This window comes from Poeciliopsis prolifica, unplaced genomic scaffold, assembly GCF_027474105.1.
Source record: "Poeciliopsis prolifica strain line A6 unplaced genomic scaffold, Auburn_PproV2 SCAFFOLD074, whole genome shotgun sequence".
Lineage (NCBI taxonomy): Eukaryota > Metazoa > Chordata > Actinopteri > Cyprinodontiformes > Poeciliidae > Poeciliopsis > Poeciliopsis prolifica.
In genome coordinates, this window is record NW_026562449.1 from 620,488 (window position 1) to 639,906 (window position 19,419).

At 39.4% G+C, this 19,419-nt stretch overlaps 1 protein-coding gene across 4 annotated transcripts in view; it reads left to right on the forward strand.

Moving 5' to 3' along the window:
• Nucleotides 1-19,419, forward strand: part of jmjd1cb (jumonji domain containing 1Cb) — a 96,770-nt gene that overhangs the window by 62,343 nt on the left and 15,008 nt on the right. For 2 of the 4 annotated variants that reach the window (XM_055021168.1, XM_055021170.1), the window contains 12 exons: nt 1,523-1,636; nt 10,261-10,366; nt 10,498-10,622; nt 10,984-11,124; nt 11,675-11,716; nt 12,843-13,113; nt 14,194-14,742; nt 14,822-15,164; nt 16,117-17,053; nt 17,175-17,336; nt 18,116-18,288; nt 18,595-18,757. In XM_055021168.1, the coding sequence (XP_054877143.1) occupies nt 1,523-1,636; nt 10,261-10,366; nt 10,498-10,622; nt 10,984-11,124; nt 11,675-11,716; nt 12,843-13,113; nt 14,194-14,742; nt 14,822-15,164; nt 16,117-17,053; nt 17,175-17,336; nt 18,116-18,288; nt 18,595-18,757 (3,126 nt within the window). The remainder of the gene's footprint in view (nt 1-1,522; nt 1,637-10,260; nt 10,367-10,497; nt 10,623-10,983; nt 11,125-11,674; nt 11,717-12,842; nt 13,114-14,193; nt 14,743-14,821; nt 15,165-16,116; nt 17,054-17,174; nt 17,337-18,115; nt 18,289-18,594; nt 18,758-19,419) is intronic. The other 2 variants (XM_055021169.1, XM_055021171.1) reach the window with 1 other exon arrangement.

Genomic DNA, 19,419 nt, shown 5'->3' on the forward strand with positions numbered 1-19,419 from the left:
TTTTGCCAGGAATTGGAAATGGAATTTAATATAAATTATTTTTCATATTGTGTGTTGGCATTTGTCCCTCCTATCGAACAGTTTGAAGTAACTGACTCCAAGCTAATCAGCTGATCCTCTGTTATCAGCTTTAGCCAACAAATTAGAATCACAAGTAGCAGATAAAATGAATATTATTTAATTTTTTTGTTAAAATATTTTCCAGGAATGCTTACATGTTCAGTGTTGAACATGTAACAGCAGCCCAAAAGAATTTTAACAAATATGAAGCAGGCCTTTATGGGGATTTGTTTTGGTTGATAGTGGTTCTGTCCTTAGGCAACTCTTCAATAAAGGTTATATATATATATATATATATATATATATATATATATATATATATATATATATATATATATATATATATATATATATATAGTTGAATCGTGAACTTTACAGGTCAGGCCTGCAGAGCTTTAGATGCTCTTGATTCTTCTGGTCATCCTGCAAGAGTCATTGATGATTGATGATTGATTTTGGAGGTTGGCCTCTCCTGGGAATTTCATTCACTGCTTCATGTCTTCTCCATGGATTAATACTTTGGTTCTCTGGACTCCCAAAGCCTTTAGAAACCACTGTTCAGGTCATGATGTGCTGCTTTTTATAAATCCTCAAAGTACTTCATGTAGCTGGAAAGGTGGTATGTACAGGGTGTCTTGATTCTACTGTCTGGCTGTAATCACTGATGGTTGTGGCTAATTGAAGCCAATTGAAAAATGTGATTAATCAAGTAATCATTTAAAAAGAAAGCAATTATATTTAAACTTTAGCTTTAATAAGTCATAATTTGGCAAGTTGCATATTGTTTTTTCCATGGTTATCTTTGTCTGATGGTAAAATCACTCTGTTCCTTCTGCATCAAACTGATCTTGTTATAAATTCAACTTCTGACTGCCGTTTTGTACTTTGACCTGTCCAGCATCAGGCAGTAGGCGACATACGGTGTAATTTAAAGTGTGATATAATGATGAGCAGCGGTTCATGTGAAGCAGTGTTGTGTTCATGCAGTACCAGCTAAACTCAACCTGCAGCCTGACAGACTTCATCAGAACACGTCTGTGTACTGAATGAGTCAAACAGGCATCTTCAAAGCTGATTTTTTTTTGCCTTTGAACTGTCAGACTACCTCTGCTGCTTCATTTATTCTTTACTCTAGAGCTCTTCTACAGCCTCATCTCTTTTCTCTCCATCCCTCACTTCCTCTTTTCTACTCTTCATCATGTCATATCTTCACCTTTTTCCTTCTCATTTGTCCTATAACTCGGTAATTGATTCGGTTTTCCTTCATTTCTGTTTCTTGTTTTCACCTTCCTGTTTTGAGTTTTTAGACTTGTGGCTTCTTGTGTAATATTGTCAGAGGAAATGTCAAGTTTCTTATTGTATATATGTATTAGAACATTAAGTACATTCAGTCAAGATATTTGTATTTTTCACATGGATAAACTCTTCTATTGATAAGTTGTTTGTTGTGTTTTTTTTCCAGGTGTTTAAACCATTGGTTGGGAAGAACTTGTTGTCTTCAGTAACAGCAGTGGAGTTCTTGCTGGACCGTCAACGGGACTTTGTCTCCAACCAGTCAGCCTGCCAACCATACCAGGTAATGAACCATCAACTCACAGGTCTGATCAAATCTATATATTTGTTACTGACTGGCTGATGAAATATTACTCAACATTCGCAACGATTGTGCTTTGGGTTTTGTTTAACCACCGCATGTTGCAATCTACTCTGAGACAACAACATGACCAAAACCAGGACCACATCATTGTGAGACCATTTTCTTAATTCATGAAGATGTTGTTGTTGCTCCAAACATTTAGAGACAATCTTTTCTGTGGAAGCTTACTTGTAATTTAATTGCAATAAAACCGTCATTTGATAGGAAGGGAATCAGTGGGTTGCCCTGTCCAGTTTATTTATGTATTGTATGACATTATATGCACTCTCCTGTCACAATTGATGAAAAATTTGAGCCTCAAGGTTTGAACATGGAATTATAAAATTGCATCTCGCCATCTCTCCAATTACTATGGTCTCATTGCAGATTAAAAATGGTTGTTGTAGACCTAACTCTGCAGCCTGTTGCCAGTGAAACCACCTCGGCTATGTCCGGCATGTATCTCCCCTAGGAGTAATCGAACAAGATCTGCAAATAGAGCCAGATCTGGCTGGGGCAGACTGGGAAAGAATGGTTTAGAGCCATGCCCGTGTAGAAGGAGTTTAAACTAATCTTCACGCCAAAGTTAAAGTTGCTCTCTAGTGCCACTAAACTTGGTGTCACTTTAAAATCTGAATTAGAAAACTAGTTTATACTTTCATTGATATATTCCTGTTCCACATTGTGAGGAGATGGCGTCTGAAAACTATAAATATATACACATTGTCACATATCAGACTTGTCCTATTATTATTGCTAATCTAAAATGGTTTTTCATAAGTGAGGCCTACTATAATAGCAAAATAGAAAATGTCCATGTCACCTAATTTTGAACAAGAAACTTGTTTTTCTCTGAGAAGCTGCAGAGTATTTTGCGTTTAATGGCAGATGTCCACATTGTAACTTGTAGAGAAATAATTCTTTAATGGAGACTGTATTAACAGATGCTACTGTCACTTGAGTGTAGCAATGGCTACAATTAGCAACTGGGAATATGTATGCAACAAATCTTCCACAAACAGTAAGCCACAGACACATTGAAACTTCTCTCATGTAGTTGTGTGCTCTGAATTTGAAGAGTGTGTTTCAGGACAACTGGAAGCAGCTCCTTGTTTTGTACTGGAACACTGTGTTCCAGTCAGTGTCAACCAGATGGGATGGCTGTGTTCTGTACTCACTCCCTCAGCCAACAGTTTGTGCATAAGACAAGTCCTAATATCCAGAGAGAAGGAGAGAGAGTCTGTTTCTGTCGTTTCTCTGTTCTTCCAGAGGCGAGCTCCGCTGCTGGGTTTCTGCTGGTGCCACACACGGGTCTGTGTTGTTGTTTGTGATTCTTTCATGTGTGTAAAACACATGTGATGACCATTTGTTTACCTTCCAGTCCTGTAACATTTCTTAATTTCTCTCATCTCGATTCAGTCCTAGATTAGTATTTCGTGGGTGTATATTGAAAGATTTCCTTTCCAGCACTGTGTTTAGAAAAACAAGCAGAAAATCAGTGAGTTAAATCAAGCCGGGTTTGTTTGTAAAGTACGTTTCAGCAATAAGTCAGCTCAAAGTGGTTTCCATGAAAAAAGTTACACAATACCTAACCAAAAAAATTACATTAAAGTAGGAAAATGAAGGAAAGTAATAAAAGGTGTAATCCACACTACAGGGAATTTGTTTTTTCAGTTATTATGATTCAAAACCAACCCTAAACAGATCGGTTTTTAGCCTTTATTTTAAAGAGCTCAGTGTTTTGACCATGGGTACATGCAGTTTTGTAGCTGATTGCTGAAGACTGGTCTGTAAGAAGCCTGGCCTGCTGATTTGGATTTCTTGTGCCATTTTTTTTTGTCTAACATGTTGCTAAATACAGCAAAAAGGTGCAGAGTTGGAAACAGTGGAGTGATTATTGTTAACTGCAATTGTTGAGACATGGTAAAGCCTACGGGTCTATCAGTTACACCTCTCTCATAGGAGATAAAAAGAGGATTGTGGTTGATTTTTAGACTTCTGGCTAGATGGATCAGATCGGCTTCACTTGTAAGTATCGGCCGATTGCCAATCTCCCAAAAATAAGGAACCAATTAATCGGTGTATGCATGGTTTGGACTGTTTTGCAGTTTTCCGGAGGTTTGTTCCAGATCAGTGGTGTATGGAAGCTGAATGCTGCCCCATGTTTGGTTCTTTTTATGGATGCAGAGCAGAACCAGAAGACCTGAGAGTTCTGGAAGGTTGATACAACAACAGATCTTTAATGTATTGTGGTGTTAAGCCATTCAGTGATTTATGAACCAACAACAGTATTTTAAAGTCTGCTCCATCTTCCTGGTTTTAGTCAAAACTCCACCAGTTGCAACTGGAGGATTGATTTTTTTTTTTTTTAGACACTGTTGAAGTAATCAATGCGACTGAAGATAAATGCATGGATGAGTTTCTCTTGATCTTGTTTAGACATTAGTTCTCTTATTCTGAAATTGTTTTTCAGGTGATAGAAGGGAGACTTTGTAACTGTCTTTATGTGGCTCTGAAGGTTCAGGTCAGAATCTGTCACGACCTGATTTCTAGTTTTCAGCTGTAATAACTGAAGCTGTGTGTTGACTCTAGATCGTTCCTCTTTAGGTCTGAAGATAATAACTCAGTTTTGTTTCTGTTCAGCTGAATAAAGTTATGGCACATCCATACATTTATCTGTTCATCTCCTCAATATTTAAATGTGTTCATAGCCACCTGGTGACATGGTAAGGTGGAATTCCTTTTAATCTGCATAATTATGTAGATTAACTAAGATGATAATCTTATCATTGTTATTAGGGATTCACCGATCCACATTTTTCATTTCAGATGCCGATAGAGATATCTGAGGTTCTGCATCAGTCGATACGGGTCCGATACAGAAAACAGCTGAACTGACTTGAAGCTTTTCTTTTTTAAACACAAACATGAATAAACATTCTGCACCAGTGTAGCACACTTAAATACACCAAACATGTTTCACAAGCTTGGTGAAACATGTAAAACACTTAAATTTGTTCAGTAAGCGCAAAGAAGGTTAGAACAGTCAATGAAAAATAGATAACAAAAAAACTGAAACTGAGACAAACAATAGTTTGACTACCTTGGGCAGACAAGCAAACTGCTGCAAACCTTCCATCACATGGTTGAGAAATATAATGTCAAACAAATAATAAACAATGTTTTCTTTACAATTTTTTAAAACCTTGTTAGTGAGCTATCAGGAAGGGCATTGATATTTCTTTAAATGTTGCAAAATACAGAAACAAAAACCCTCTTCTGCACCATAAAATGTAAAACTTGTCCACTCATTTCTAATTCTCTATGGGGTCCTAAGTAAAAACCATGTCCACTTGGGGGGCCCAGAGAAATTCATTCTTTTCTTTTTGCCCATATAAAGGATTTTTACAAAAGCAAATATATATTATTGTAAAAAAAAATCACAATATTGAAATTTTCTTACCATAATCAAATAAAAAATCATTAACAAAAAAATAATAATTCCACTTAGGGGGCCCTAAGCAGCTGCTTAGTTTGCCTGTGCCTTGTGCCGGGCCTGATTGCAATGGAGTTCTGAAACAATAATAGTTTCAGCTCACACGAAGTAGCTGAAGAATATTCCTGCAGACAAGAATCTTTTCAATCATCTTAGTAGTCCTGGTGGTGTTTTCTTTCCAATGGGTTCTGTTCAGGTGAATGTTGTCATCTTCAAAGTATATTTTTTCCTATTGCCTTTTCCTGACATGGGTTGAGTGATGTATTGGAGATGTTGATAAGCTATGTGTTTACTTCGAACTTGCAACTCATTGGCCAAAACTGAAATAAAAGTGTGTGAATAGCCAATAATTCCCAGGTGTGATAATCAGCTCCACATTTTCCCTCCATGGTGCAACTAGACAGGCAGGAGCCGGTGTTATGTAAAGAAACACAAAATAAAGTGAAGTTTAACTTTATTTAAATTTATTTCAAACTGATTATGGTTCATACAAGTCTGTCTCTGCACTGTGACCTTATAGTGTGGATGTATTTTCTATGTTCCAACACATTTCAGAATCCCCTCTGAGTTCCACAGTTGATTGACTCTCATGCCTTGAGCTCAGAACATTGATTATGTTTTGTTGAATATGCTCTGTCAGAGGACATTATCTTTTCCTTTATTTGTAGTCTCACTGATGGAGTTGTTGTGTTACCTACTGATATTAGTTTTGGGTCCTGGTTTGACTCTTGCAGTCAGTATTTGTGTTTTCATGAGGCAAACTGATCAGTTCTCATTTAGTTTATGTTTAGTCCTAAATCCAGTGTTTTTGTCTAGATGTCATTTCCTTTCTTGTCTCTTATTGATTGTTGGCTGTAGCATGTTGAATATGCAGTTTTTGCTGCGAGAAAATCAGAGTTGAATTAAAAGTCTGCAACCTGTGGACAAATTGTGGACATTGATGTTGAACCATTACCATCAGTAACCAAATAAATCTAAGAACAGAGAAACTTCCACTGCTCAGATTTTTACGTGAGGATTTATTGTGTCTGTGTAAATTTAAACATCCAGGTTTGTGAAGGAGACCTTTGATCCAAATAGAGCCATAAAACTCTCTCTCGCTCACACACAAACCGTGGCCACTCCCCTCAGTTTATCCAGTTGGACAGGAAGAATGGAAGGAAGGGGGAAGGGGGTCCAACGGTTTGGCAAAAATCTACAATGAAATCACTGTTCAGTGAGCCAGCTTGCTGCTCAAGTCTGTGGGTTACTGTTGCTAGAAAGTTGAGTGCTGACGCTGAAAAACAGGCAGATAATGAAAGGGTCTGTGCTGACTCAACAGTCTGAAGAAAGTCCCTCCTCAGTCTCAACTTTGCACCTGGGTTGCACCAAATCCTTTGTGCTGTTATGTTTACTATCTCTTGCAGTAGCATGTGACAGCAGTCTAGTCTGATCAGTAGACAATGTCCTGTTGGCCAACGTCCCTTATAATCTAAACAGCTCCACAGCGGACAGAATTTTGAGTTCATTTGTAAAAACAGCTTTTAAAAATGACTGAATGAATCAAACCTTATTAACACAGCATAAGTTATACTGTCCTTTGTGCTTTGCAGCCTTACAAACAAGAAGGCAGACATTTATGTTACAATAAATGATCAAATCAAGCAGGTGATTATTTGTAACAAAACAAGGAATTAAAAGTAATAGAAATCATTTCTACATAAAGTGAGGATATGTTGAAACGGAGTCGTTTAGAATAGGTTAGTGAGGAAATACTTTGTTGTTGAATTCTGGCAGTAAATCGGTTCTAAAATGCACATAGTCAATGCTGAAACTTTAAAATCAGTGTGATGCGAGTTCACGTTCTAGTAATGTGGTAGTATGAACAAAGTCTCTGCATTCTACTGGCAGGTCATACTCTGGCAATGTTCTTAAGATGGGGTTTATTTTTTCAAGTAGCTCCAGTTTGAATATGACATACTGAGCACTGTTGCCTTGCAGCTAGAAGGTTCTGGGGTCGATTGACTTAAAGGAAACGCTAAAATACAGTTAATGGCACAACAGGATTTGGGTTATCATGAGACAGTGATATAGAGATGTGCTCATCAGTGTAGCTGAGAAATTCTAACTTTGTTCATATGTCCGATGACAACACTCAGCAATCGCATATAAAGATTAAAAAGAGAAGGCTCAATGACGTTCCACAAGTTGAGTCTTGTGAAACATCGTGCTGTGGGTCATAATGTTCTGAGGAGCAGCTTTCTATACGAAGTAATAAGTTTCTGTTCGCTGAGACATGAGTAGCAACCGTTCAGGACGGGCCGTTTAGCAGAATGATGTCTTTATCAAAAGCTGAACTAATGTCTGGTAATATAAGCTCTGATCCATATTTTACTGTTTGAAATCTTCTTTGGTGCAGTTTCAATGCTGTGATTGGATCTAAACCCAAACTGGTATTTTTCTGGAATGCTTTTGGAGTTTAAATGAGAGTTTAGTTGGTAAAGAACAGTATTTTAGTTAATTCTTTTTCTGTTAACTTAAAATTACATGACCAAAAATTAGGATTCTGTAGCACATCATTTAATTCAACCTTTCATGCTGAATATCAGAGTTTTATGGAGTTTACATTCAAATATGCTAATAAAGTCTAAGCAGTTGATTAAAATGACTTTGATCTTGTAACATAGACATATGCTCTAGAGCACAGGTGAAAAATAAAAGCCAACTCATTTTGCATTCTAGGCATGTATGCATTTTGTTTTTATCTTGTCATAAATGTATATTTCATTTCAATAATTTCATAACTGAAGAACTGATCATTTATATTTTTAGCCTTTCTTTCCAGATCAAGTTGTATTTATGCATTCCAATCATAGTTTTACCAGTAACCAGTCTTGTGGAGGCTTACTGCTTGAGCATTCAGCTGAGTGAGAATGGAGCATGACAAAGTTGAACTTAGAGTGTGCCTTGTCTGTTTGGCTTCTTGCTGCGTACAGGTCTTTTTTCATCAGCATTTAATCCTGCAGTTCTGCACTGACTTCACCCACTGACTGACCTTATGTTTGTTTTGGTGAATTCGCTGGAACCCAGTAGTGCTAGATGGATTAGTAAAATGATTGCTGTTGTCATTTTACTAATCCATTACTAATAAGTTGTCTCATTCCCCTAATAGAAGTACTATTAGTAACACACCCAGAGCTCCATATGCAGCTGTTCATTAATTTGCTGAACATGTTTTTGCATGTTTTGTGAGAGAAATATCACTGAGTTGAATCTGTTAACACTGCAGTCATGGAACAAAGAAAACAAACACTCAGAGTTGTAGTATTTGGAGGACCAGGAGTTGCTAAAAACAATTGTCTTTTCCAGGTTTTTAAATGATTTTTAATCTGACATTAAGTGTCCATAACTGCACAACAAGTTCCACAATACTATGCAGTAAACAAACTTTCATTGAAGATCAGCAAGTTGGATTAGCTCCGTAACAGCAGCTGCAGCAGTCCAGAGAGGCGCCAGATGAAAACAGGACTGTTCCGTGTTCCCCTTTGGAATTTGGAACCAAATTTTCAACCATACAGAAAATATTCCTGCTGAATAAGATGGATTTAATCTGTATCACAGATGTGTGACTGGATGGATCTGATGTGATCACCCTACCTGGGGAAGAGTTTGGATAATGTGTGGAAAACTGGAGGCTGAAACACAATCTACTGTTTTCTAAAACTTGTCGTTTAAGTTTCAGGAAGATTCATTTACCAAATGTTACATAAAATATCCACAAACAGCTGCAAGTTATTGTGCAGCTCTAGGAAAGAGTGAGATAACAACACTGTATCAAGTTAACACATTAACTTTCTATTTAAAGATTGTACTTGCTCATAAAATGATTATTGATCCTTTTGAAAGCTATTGTGTTTTGTACCAACAGGACTAGGCTGTTATCTCCACCAGCTAATGTGACATGAATTGACGAAAATCTAAATAAGAAGTGATTCTGAAAGGTCATAAGTCATAAAAATCTCATGTTCTAAAAATTTCACGTTCATCATCTCCAGAATTGATTATTTCAACTCAGTGTAAAATCAGAAGGCCTTCTGCCCAGGTCCTGGTGGAAGTAGCTAAATATGTGGAGAATGACTACAAACAAGGATCCCAAACACCAGGCATTAGCTGAGCGAATGATCGGCGTACATACCTGTCGACTCCACAGTTTCCTGCATTATAGTAATTTTATGAAAACAAATCAGAATCTCCTGAATCTTAGCAGACTAATGGAATGTTAAAATGAAGAGTGAATTAAGATCCTTCCAAAATGATGTGAAAGACTGATGTAGTGAGACATAAAGCAACTAGAAGTGACATCTGTTAAAGACAGTTGTATGGGACCCAACCAACTGGGCATTGATCCAGTCTAAAGTTCTGTCTCGAAAACAAAACTAACAGGGATCTGTGAGATCCCTGTTACACTCATTTTATAGCTTAAATGAGTATTGCTCCCTCATTTAAGCTATAAAATTATGCAAAAAATAAAATCTTGGTCATACAAGTAGAGGGAAAAACAGCTTGGAGCTTGTTGGTGATGCTTCCATTCATATGATGGACTGAACTCTGGAGGAATATCTGCCATGTATTAATTTGGAATGTTTGCATTTTTTATTCTAAAAGAATTGCAGAAGACTGATGACTCTAAAAGGTTCTGTCAGTCTGTTGTTTTGACATATGAAATGTATAGAAACCCTGATATTCATCTGTTAAGAAGTCGATAAAATCTAAATGCAACAGACATACCTTTTAGAAAGGAAAAAAGAACCATGTGTACATTTATAATGTTGGTTTATACTGCGTAGATGATGCATTCGAGAACATGTGTCTCTCTGGAAAACATTGAAATATTCTCTGTATATTTAGCTTTAACTTGTTACTCTACAAATGGTGGTTCCCTCTTAGATTACCTCACCTAGAAGATCTGCTCATGTAATGTAAATGTGTGATTTACTTTCACTCTTTGGAAAGTTTCATCAATGTTAACCACCTTAGGCAACTTCATTGTCATTTGGTTGTTGATTAGTTGGTGTCCAACATGTTTCAGGATGAGGTGGACAATCAGAACCCAGTGTTAAGAGACAACCCTCAACTCCAAGAAGAAGTGAAAGGCTGGCTTAAAAACCAGAAGGTGCAGGAAATCTTTATGCAAGGTAAACATCAGTCAGTCGAATCTTGTTTCCTCACGGCCTGTTGTGATTGTTGTTGCTTTGATCATGATTGAACCTGAAGTGTTGTTGCATATTTAAACAGTGGTATCCTAAACCTGTTGTTTTTGTTGCAGGACCCTACTCCCTCAATGGCTACCGTGTGCGTGTGTACAGACAAGACTCGGCCACCCAATGGTTCACTGGAATCATTACGCACCATGACCTCTTCAGTAGAAATATGGTTGTTATGAATGACCAGGTAAATGAGAAGAGAACTCCTCAAGATATCATTTGACTTCTACTGTGGAATTAAGTCAGCTGTTTTAAGTCACTAAAAACAGCTGGATTTTTATATTCAGAAATCAAGTTGATTGAATTCAACTTTTAAAGTGTATGTCTTATATTTTCATAGTTAAAGCCTTTTCTGTGTGGTAGATGATGTTTGTAATACTATTTGTAAATATGGTTGTTATCCTGACTAACTATGGTGGTGTTTATATTAGCACCTTGACTTTCAGATTATATGGCACCAAAGATGAATTATATTTCAACTTCATGTTAATCAGGCCCGTCCCCTGGTTAACAGTGAACAGTGTAAAACATGACTGCTGTGTGTTCAGGTGCTAGAGCCTCAAAATGTGGACCCATCCATGGTGCAGATGACCTTTCTGGATGATGTAGTTCACTCGTTACTAAAAGGAGAAAACATCGGCATCACCTCCAGACGAAGGTCGCGATCCAGCCAGAACAACTCTGCTCATGTGAGTATTTGGAAACTTGTGTGTTTTCTAATAGCTCTTGTGTAAATCTTGTTTATTGTAGGTTTATGACCACTAAGACGAGGCTCTCTGTGATTGGAATACATTTTTCTATATCACATATCAGACTGTAATTTTTATATCGTAAAGGGATAGATTTCAAACAGAAATGAGACCGTCTCACTGGATTCCTTTCCTTGGACTTAGTCATAGTGAGGTTTGTCTTTTATATGTGTGGTGCTCAGTCACCACTCAAACATTCTGTCACTCAGATTATCAGTAAGTTCCTGTCGTGTCACTGCTGTCAGCTAAATACATGAATTTGGTCATTGCCTTTTGTGTTATTTTGTTTTGTGTTTTTTTTATTATTTTGTTCTTGTCAGATGCCTCATAAGACAAACATGAATAAAGCAGCTCATATGTTAGAAATCGGTAACTTCTGGCCCCTTTAGTCATTAATAAAATCTGTCCTTGTCCCACATTCATTTCATTTTGTTTCATTTTGATTTTCCTTTTGTTTTTATTATTTTCTTTTCTGTTTGATACATTAAAGATGACAGGAGGGAGACCCGTCGGGACCACTGGCAACTCTCAGGTACCCTTAACCCCCCTTCCCTCCATCTGCTCCCTAACCCTCCACACATGCACTTTCTAGAACACACAGAGGTTAAAATAGTTTGCTAGTGGACAAGAGCTCATTATTAATCATAGCTTTAACCCCTTTTATTCATCGTTCCACTATAAACACACACTTTGATCACATTGTCCTTTCATATCATACAAGTTGATTTGTGGAGGTCACATACCCGCCTTCTTTTAGAGACTGCATTTGGGCTCTACAACTGAGCGATATGTATATTTGCATGGCAAACATTTGCTCCACATCTGCTTTAAAAACAAGGAGAATAATGTAGCATTTTCCCCTTCATATTATTATCTGTAGCTTATTTCTCAGATCAGACATGCTGGTGGATCAGACAGTGATTCTGTTCTCTACACACCTACAGCTTCCAGTTATTGTTGTGTGTTCACTTTGTTTCACATTTCCACGCCACACTTGTTCCACAATCCCATAATACTGCTCACAGATGTTTCAGGTCTGAAATGCCGGAGTAATACTGGTTAACTTTAACCCTCCACCCTGTGTGAGGATGTTTGAGTTACTGCAACCACATGTAGACCACAGAACGAAGCTATGATCTGACAGAAGCTCATGATTCAAACATAAACTCCACACTGCCATTAGACTCACTGCTGTCCTCAGAATCAACTAGATTTTCACTGGACAACCATAAAATAGACTAAAATCTCCAGTTCATCTTGCACCTATAAAACTGAAGTTTTGTATCCGTATCCATTATGACTTTAGTATTGCTCCCTCATCATATCCACCTGGTGTGTTTTCACAGTTTATATTCTTGGATGATTTCAGTGTCTGAAACGTGACCTAACAGATAGGGCTTTGCTCATTCATTCAATTCCAGTGACATTTTGCTGCTCTCGTCAATCAATAGTGGTACAAAGGTCATCTTCAAGTGACAGTCTATGGAAAATTCAGTTTTGTTGTTGAAGAGGATTTTTATGTCTTAAAAATAGAAGTCAGAAAGCAGCTGTGGTCAGTACAGATATAAACTACAAGCTTTAATCTGATGATGAGGCAACATCAAAATCTGATGTTGATTTTTGTTAAAGTGCATGTCTAACTCTTTTCATTCTAACAGAGTCATTACACACGAGCCCAGGCCAACAGCCCCCGTCCCATTATGATGTCATCAGGACCCAGTCCTAAGAGCTCCCAGGGACCCCTGGCCCCTCAGCAGCAGAGTCAGTCGCAGCAGACGCAGCAGACGGTCAGCCAGTCGTACCACTCACCAGGCGGCAGCGGGCGAGAGCAGAGAGAGCAGCGTGGCGGCCGCTCCTCCAGGAGGAAAGGATCTGACAGCAGCGTTCCAGAGGACGACAAGGACCGGAGAGAGGAAAACACTGGGAGAGGTGAGCAAGTTTGACATTTGAGAAATGTACATTTATAGCTAATCTGAAAAGTATTCACATTTCACTTTAACCACGTTTTGCTATTTTACTCCCTATACACAGATATCCCATCTGTGAAAATTTGTATTCCAAGTTTTTTCTATTGCTGCAGAAAATATGTACATTTTATCAAATCTTCATAAATCCACTGAATTATTTGATCAAGTGTATTTTCTTTCATCACTTGATTATTGATAACACCAAGAAGTAACCAACAGAAAAATGCTCATTTTATCTTACATAATAACCAAAGTTACTGCAGGTGTCATCACAGCAGTGTGGCTGATCCAGGCAGTCAGCTGCTCAGTCCAGCAAACTTTCTTAGTTTTCTGGCTCTTTCACCCCCTCATGTGTCCAGATGACAGAATTGTTTACATATTAACTTCTGCTGATCTCCCACCGAAACCAGATCCTTGCTGCACTTCTCCTCATTAACATCATTTTTAGCATAAAGCCATTCTAGCAGGTTGTATTCATCCTGCTACTCCTCTTCCCAGGCTGGCATCCTCTGGCGCTTTCCGTTTCTCAGTCATATGTTTGTTTTCAAAACCAGCCTACTAACTGACTTTAACAAGCTGAATCTCAGGTCCAGATTAGACAAAACATTTAAAGAGACTTTACTTTCTAAATACCTCTACATGACAGGGAGGCCATGGTGTGATGAGATGCAGCTCCCTAGAGTTGAATGTGTGCATGTTCATATTTTCTGCTCTGGGTCAAATGGTCACACAGCACTGATACCATCTGCTACCATGTATTTTAAATCAAGCAAATCAGTAGTCGATATTTTTTCTTTGACTTTATCTTCTTATCCAATTTCTTTATTCAACTGTCAATGTTTTTATTTTGCAACCCACTAAACAGCCCTCCCCTCTTATTGTCCTTTGAAACATCTGAGAAAATGTTTAAAAGGACATTTTTACTTTATTATTGGTCAAGTTTTCCTCTCCAGATGTATTGTCTTTTATCTAAACTGAGGTTTTGAGATTTTATGTATATGTAACATGATAAAACTAATATTTATTGCTTTCATTTGCCCAGAATCTAAGGCCAAGGTAAAGCAGACTGCAAACAAACGCAGGAAAGGTGAAGAGGATGAGAAGAAAGCAGGTCTGAAGAGACTGAAGGCTGACATGACTTCAGATCTGTCAGAGAGCAGTGACTCAGAAAACCCACACAAGAGGACCACCCACTCATCATGCTGCTCCTCCTCTTCATCATCCTCATCATCTTCGTCCTCCTCCTCCTCTTCGTCTGAGCCTAACTCTGAGAATGAGCTAAAGACTCGCAGCAGTGATGTGATAAAAAGTGCCATTTCCAAAATGGAGCACGAGGAGAAGCCAGTATTAAAGGGACCCAAAATGAACGATACCTCGTCTTTCATCAGGTGCTTGTCTCCGTGGGCGGAGCTCCGAGCAGCTGAGGACATTAAGAAAAGGACAGTCAAGGATTCAGGTCAAATTCTGACAAATGAAGATGAGGAATTGGAGGCAGTGACTCAGATCACCCAGTCTCCACTGCAACAAGCGTCTCTTATATCTGACATGGTCCAAAGTGGAGCTGGGGAGAACATCAAGAACACTGTAAAAGGTAGGCTGCAGCCTGCACTATAGAAGGTAGCCTGTCAGCTGCTTCCAGCTTCTCACCCTGCTTAATGTTTGTCTTCCAGCATCATCTCCATCCCAAACTCCATCACTGTCCCAGGTCCATGGCAACAACGTGATTGACATTACAGACGACGCTCAGGCCACCGTACACCAGGAGAGCTCGGAGGCGGTCTCGGCGCTGCTCGCCTCCCAGAAAGACGAGTCGGTAGCCCTCTCCCCTTACCTCCCCCTCAACACCTCCCCCGTCTCCTCACCTCCTGTACCCACATCCCCCTCCCCACCGGAGGGGTGCCGCCGAGCGGAGGTGGACTCACTCATGAAGCCACCTGGAGTTTCTGGAGGCAGCGTTACATTACCCAAAAGTTTAAACAGCAAAGTGGAGTTTACCCCAGCTGAGGTCATGAGGTGAGCCTCTGGAGTTTTCCTGGAATGTTCATCCAGCAGAAAAAAGCAATGCTAAAGAGACAAATAAAACTTCCATCCATCCATATAAAAGTATATGAGTTACTAAAGAAATAAATGAAATAGAAAGAATATATATATATATATATCAACCAAACGCTTGTGTATGCTGAGTTGAACAATCCAGCTCAGAAACCACTTATTATTTAATTATGTAGGTTTTCAGCAAATCCCACTGCAGCTCACAGAGCCAGCTGACTCATTTCATTCATTTGACTTTCAGAATACTTACTTCCTACCAAAAAGATGTTTAAAAAATTAAATGCAATTTAAAAAATATCATTGCAATAGAACATGCATGAGTTTTAAAGAAAAATAGTGTACCACTTAAATTATTCTACACAAAGGAAAAGCTAGCATAAGTATGTATGCTAACTTAATTTTATTAAACTGGATTATTTGTTGGTTGCTTGGATGTTAAAACTGACTCCTAAAGCTTAGTTTGCACAGTCAACAAGTGGCAAGTAATAAAGTAAATGTACTTTACTGTACTTCACAGACAGAAAGCACGTCATCTTCAAAGAACATCAAGCAGAACCAAAGCTCTGAAACGCATCCACTCATTTGTTGTGACCAGGATAGTAGCAAATTAATCTGTAAAGCTACACTTATGCTAAGCATTAGCTACAGAACTATTTGCTCCACATATGCTGGGCACAAAACACCAACTCGGCAGCAAATAATTTGTCTAGAAGAATTTGAATAATTGGGTTATTTGAATGATTTGATTCATCATTACTGCCCTAAAGTAAGGCAGAATGATGTGTGTCTGTTGTATTTCTAGGGATTAAAACATCACTGTTGGTGGAGTGTGTTTGGATCTCACATGTTCTTTTCCTTTTGTTGAAGAAATTAGCAGATTTGTTAAAGTTACTTTTGTCCTGTGTGTTTCCAGGCCGGTCTCATCCATAGCAGAAACTACATCCCTGGTAGACAAGGAGAAAACTGTTGTTTCTCCTCATCAGCTTCATCATCAGCAACAGCAGCTGCATGAGCAGCAACACGCAGAACAGATGCAACAATATACAGCTGTCCACCATGGAGTTCCTCTTTCTTTATCTGAGGGTTCCAGTAAACCTCCACAGCAGCAACCCCTTCATAAGGCCCCCACCCCGGACTTGGCCAAATCCAAAGTGAGCCCCAGCCACACATCCAGTCCTGTTCAGAAATCCCAGACCCCCAGCAGCTCTCACAACCCGAACCCGGCGGACCCTCTTAAAGCTAAACCCCACCCGGGCCTCCTGGACATCTCCAAACCCAAAGCAAACACTACTCCTGAGGTCAGTAAGCATAAAGTCCTGAGGTACCCCGACTCCTCCTCATCCCCAAGCGCTCGCTTGCCCATTAAGGTGGACTTAGTGGAACCTCCACGTTCTGGTTTCAAGCCAGTGGGGTTGCGGTCAGAGGCGGGTGGAGTCAGTGGGAGCGGCAGCACAAAGAGTCCACTAATCATCGACAAGAACGAGACCTTCACTGTTTATAGGGACCCAGCATTAGTTCGCTCAGATGCAGATAACTCTGTCACTCCAACTAACTCCTCCAATCATGTGGCAGCCTATCTGCATCCCCACCTGCACCCTTTGCACCCTCCCTCTCCACACTCCTCTTGCCTGACATCTGCAACCCATCCCCATGGTGCCTCCCACCTCCTCGCCCCTCCTCACTCCTCACCCCTCCCTCATCCACATCTCTTGCCCCCTGGAATGCTCCCAGCTATGCATCCCCCCCCAGGCTCTCTGTTTGCAGGACACCCTCGGCTGGACTCCCCAGGCAGTCTAAGCCACCTTGCCCTTCCTCACCCAGCAGCCACACATCAGCAGCAGTTCTTGCAGGTGTGTGACCTGATACAAGAACCACAATAATACCTCTACTGTTTTAAACTCATCCTTTTCTTTCTTATTCTGAAATGTTGCATTGGTGAAAGGGTCTACTAAACCTTCCCTCTATTTTCAGGGTCATGGTGGAGCAGCAGGTCTTAGTTTGTTCCCCATCATATGGCCGTACCCTAATGGAACGCCACCTCCGTACCCCCCAGGACTCAGCCTTCCACCAACTGCTAAATGGGTGCACTCTGAAAATCCCATCACTGTGAATTCTGAGGCATCTCTAAGGAGGGTAGGTGTAATACTCAGAGTTCAGGGGGTTTAAATCACATCGAGCTTGTATTTCATTGGGATTGTAGGAAACTTACAAAGTAGCTCGTAACTGTTAAAACTTCAGTCTGTAACTTTTCCCCCAATTTTTCTTTTTTTTTTCATGTTTATTAGAACTATTACTATATTGTGGCAGCATGGTTTGAGCCCAATTATCTGTGAAAAAAAAATTAAGCTCCTTCACCTCCTCCTTGAGCTGCTATCACTGTCTGAAGACATGGACTGCTACCAGGTAGAAACAACCAATCAGAGGCAGGAGGCGGGACTTAGTGCCGTTGCCCTCATGTACATCGTGCTAAATGTACTAATGGCTGTGACAACTTAACAGACAGGAAAACAGTTTTTTTGTTTGTTTGTCTAACCGCTGTAATCGGTGTCTTAGCATTCATGGCAAGCTATGTTGCAGTGACCCACCTGTAGCTCAGCAGAAAGCAAAGGGGAGGGTTTGAGCATAAGAGTGATTGACAGCGCTAAGACCCTCCTCCTGACTTTGATCGCTGTGTATTTCCGGAGGTAGTACTGGGAGAAGGTAGAGGAGCATGATTTTTACTGTCATGACATAACTTTAGCAAATATGTAAAAAAAACATTTCTTGTAAATGTTACATAGTATGGCTTTAAATAGAAATGTTTGTCATTTTCTTTAAGTTTTAGTGTTATTGTATTTACTTTGTTCTTGCTGTAGCCATTTACCAGCGATGGTAAAGTGTTTTCCTGTCTGGGTTTTGCTGGTCCTGTGCAGAACACTGCCAGTCCATGGTTGCATCAGGCTGCTGGTAGTTCCACTGATGGTCTCGGTTTACTGAACCACATTCCAGTCAGGCCAGCCAGTGCTGATGCTCACCGCCCCTCTGCTAAGATCAGCACGCATACCAACCCATCAATGTCAAAGACTGCCATGGATGTTCATAAAGAGTAAGACATAAATCTTTTACTTTATTTTCCCAAAAATAGACTTAAAGGAGATTAAGAGTGATGTCTGTTTAGTGTTAAAATCCAATAATACCTTTTGAAAACCTCCTATTCTTAACAAAACTTCTCAAAAACGTGGCTATCATTAGTTCTGTTTCCAATGGTTAATGTATTTTCAAAATGGAACATTAAGGATACACAAACCATTATTGCTTATCGAACATTTAAAAAGGGTTGCAAAATGTTGTTTTATGATGAGATTTCAGGCAAAAGCATCTGCTTGAACTTGTGTGTGTTGTCTGTATGCAGAGATGTGGAGAAAAAGGGTTTTGTGGATCCCGTCAGGAATTTAACCTTTGCTCAAATAAAGCCAGACCAGACAGACAGAAGTCGTACCCCAACAGGAAAAGATGTCCACCTGCACCGCCTTTACCTGGATCCGCACAGCAAAGCCCGCCTGACAAATACACAGGTACGTAGCTACACTGACAGCTTGTGCAATCAAAGTGCGTCATCAATGATGATTTCTTTACAAAGCCATCATCTCTAAAGGCTTTCTAAATAACAGAGACATGCACTCAAGTTGTGAGTTTGATCTAGTCTGACTCCAGTTACAGATTTAATGGCTTTAGATTCAACTTGATGGACTCGACTTGGTCTTGAGGCATTTTACTTGAAAATGAAGGTGGGTGCACAAAGTTATAAAAATGACTGTAAACAACATCTAATGCAGCATAACTTTGCACAATATTATTACGATTCTTTCAGTAACATTTTAAATCCAATGAGGAGCAATATCTCAAGACCAATCAGTGGTTGCCACCCTGGAGATAGTGACACGCGTTCCTCCAGCAGCTGGATCAGCATTGTTTCAGAGAGGCCAGAGCTGCCATACATGGGTGTTATGTGGGGTGTTGGGCCCAGGTCAACATATTTTTAGACAGAGGGCACCCTTTCATGTCTTCCCTAAATTCATAATAAACAGGTGGAGGTGGGATTCTGAATAAAAATGAACTCCACATCCAGCATACGAGTTTGCCTGATGAAGTAAAATACATTTGTAATGAAAAGTATTAGTGCCACTTAAACTTTTCTTGAATGTCATTTTCTTTTTAGGAAAATCCAGATCTCACT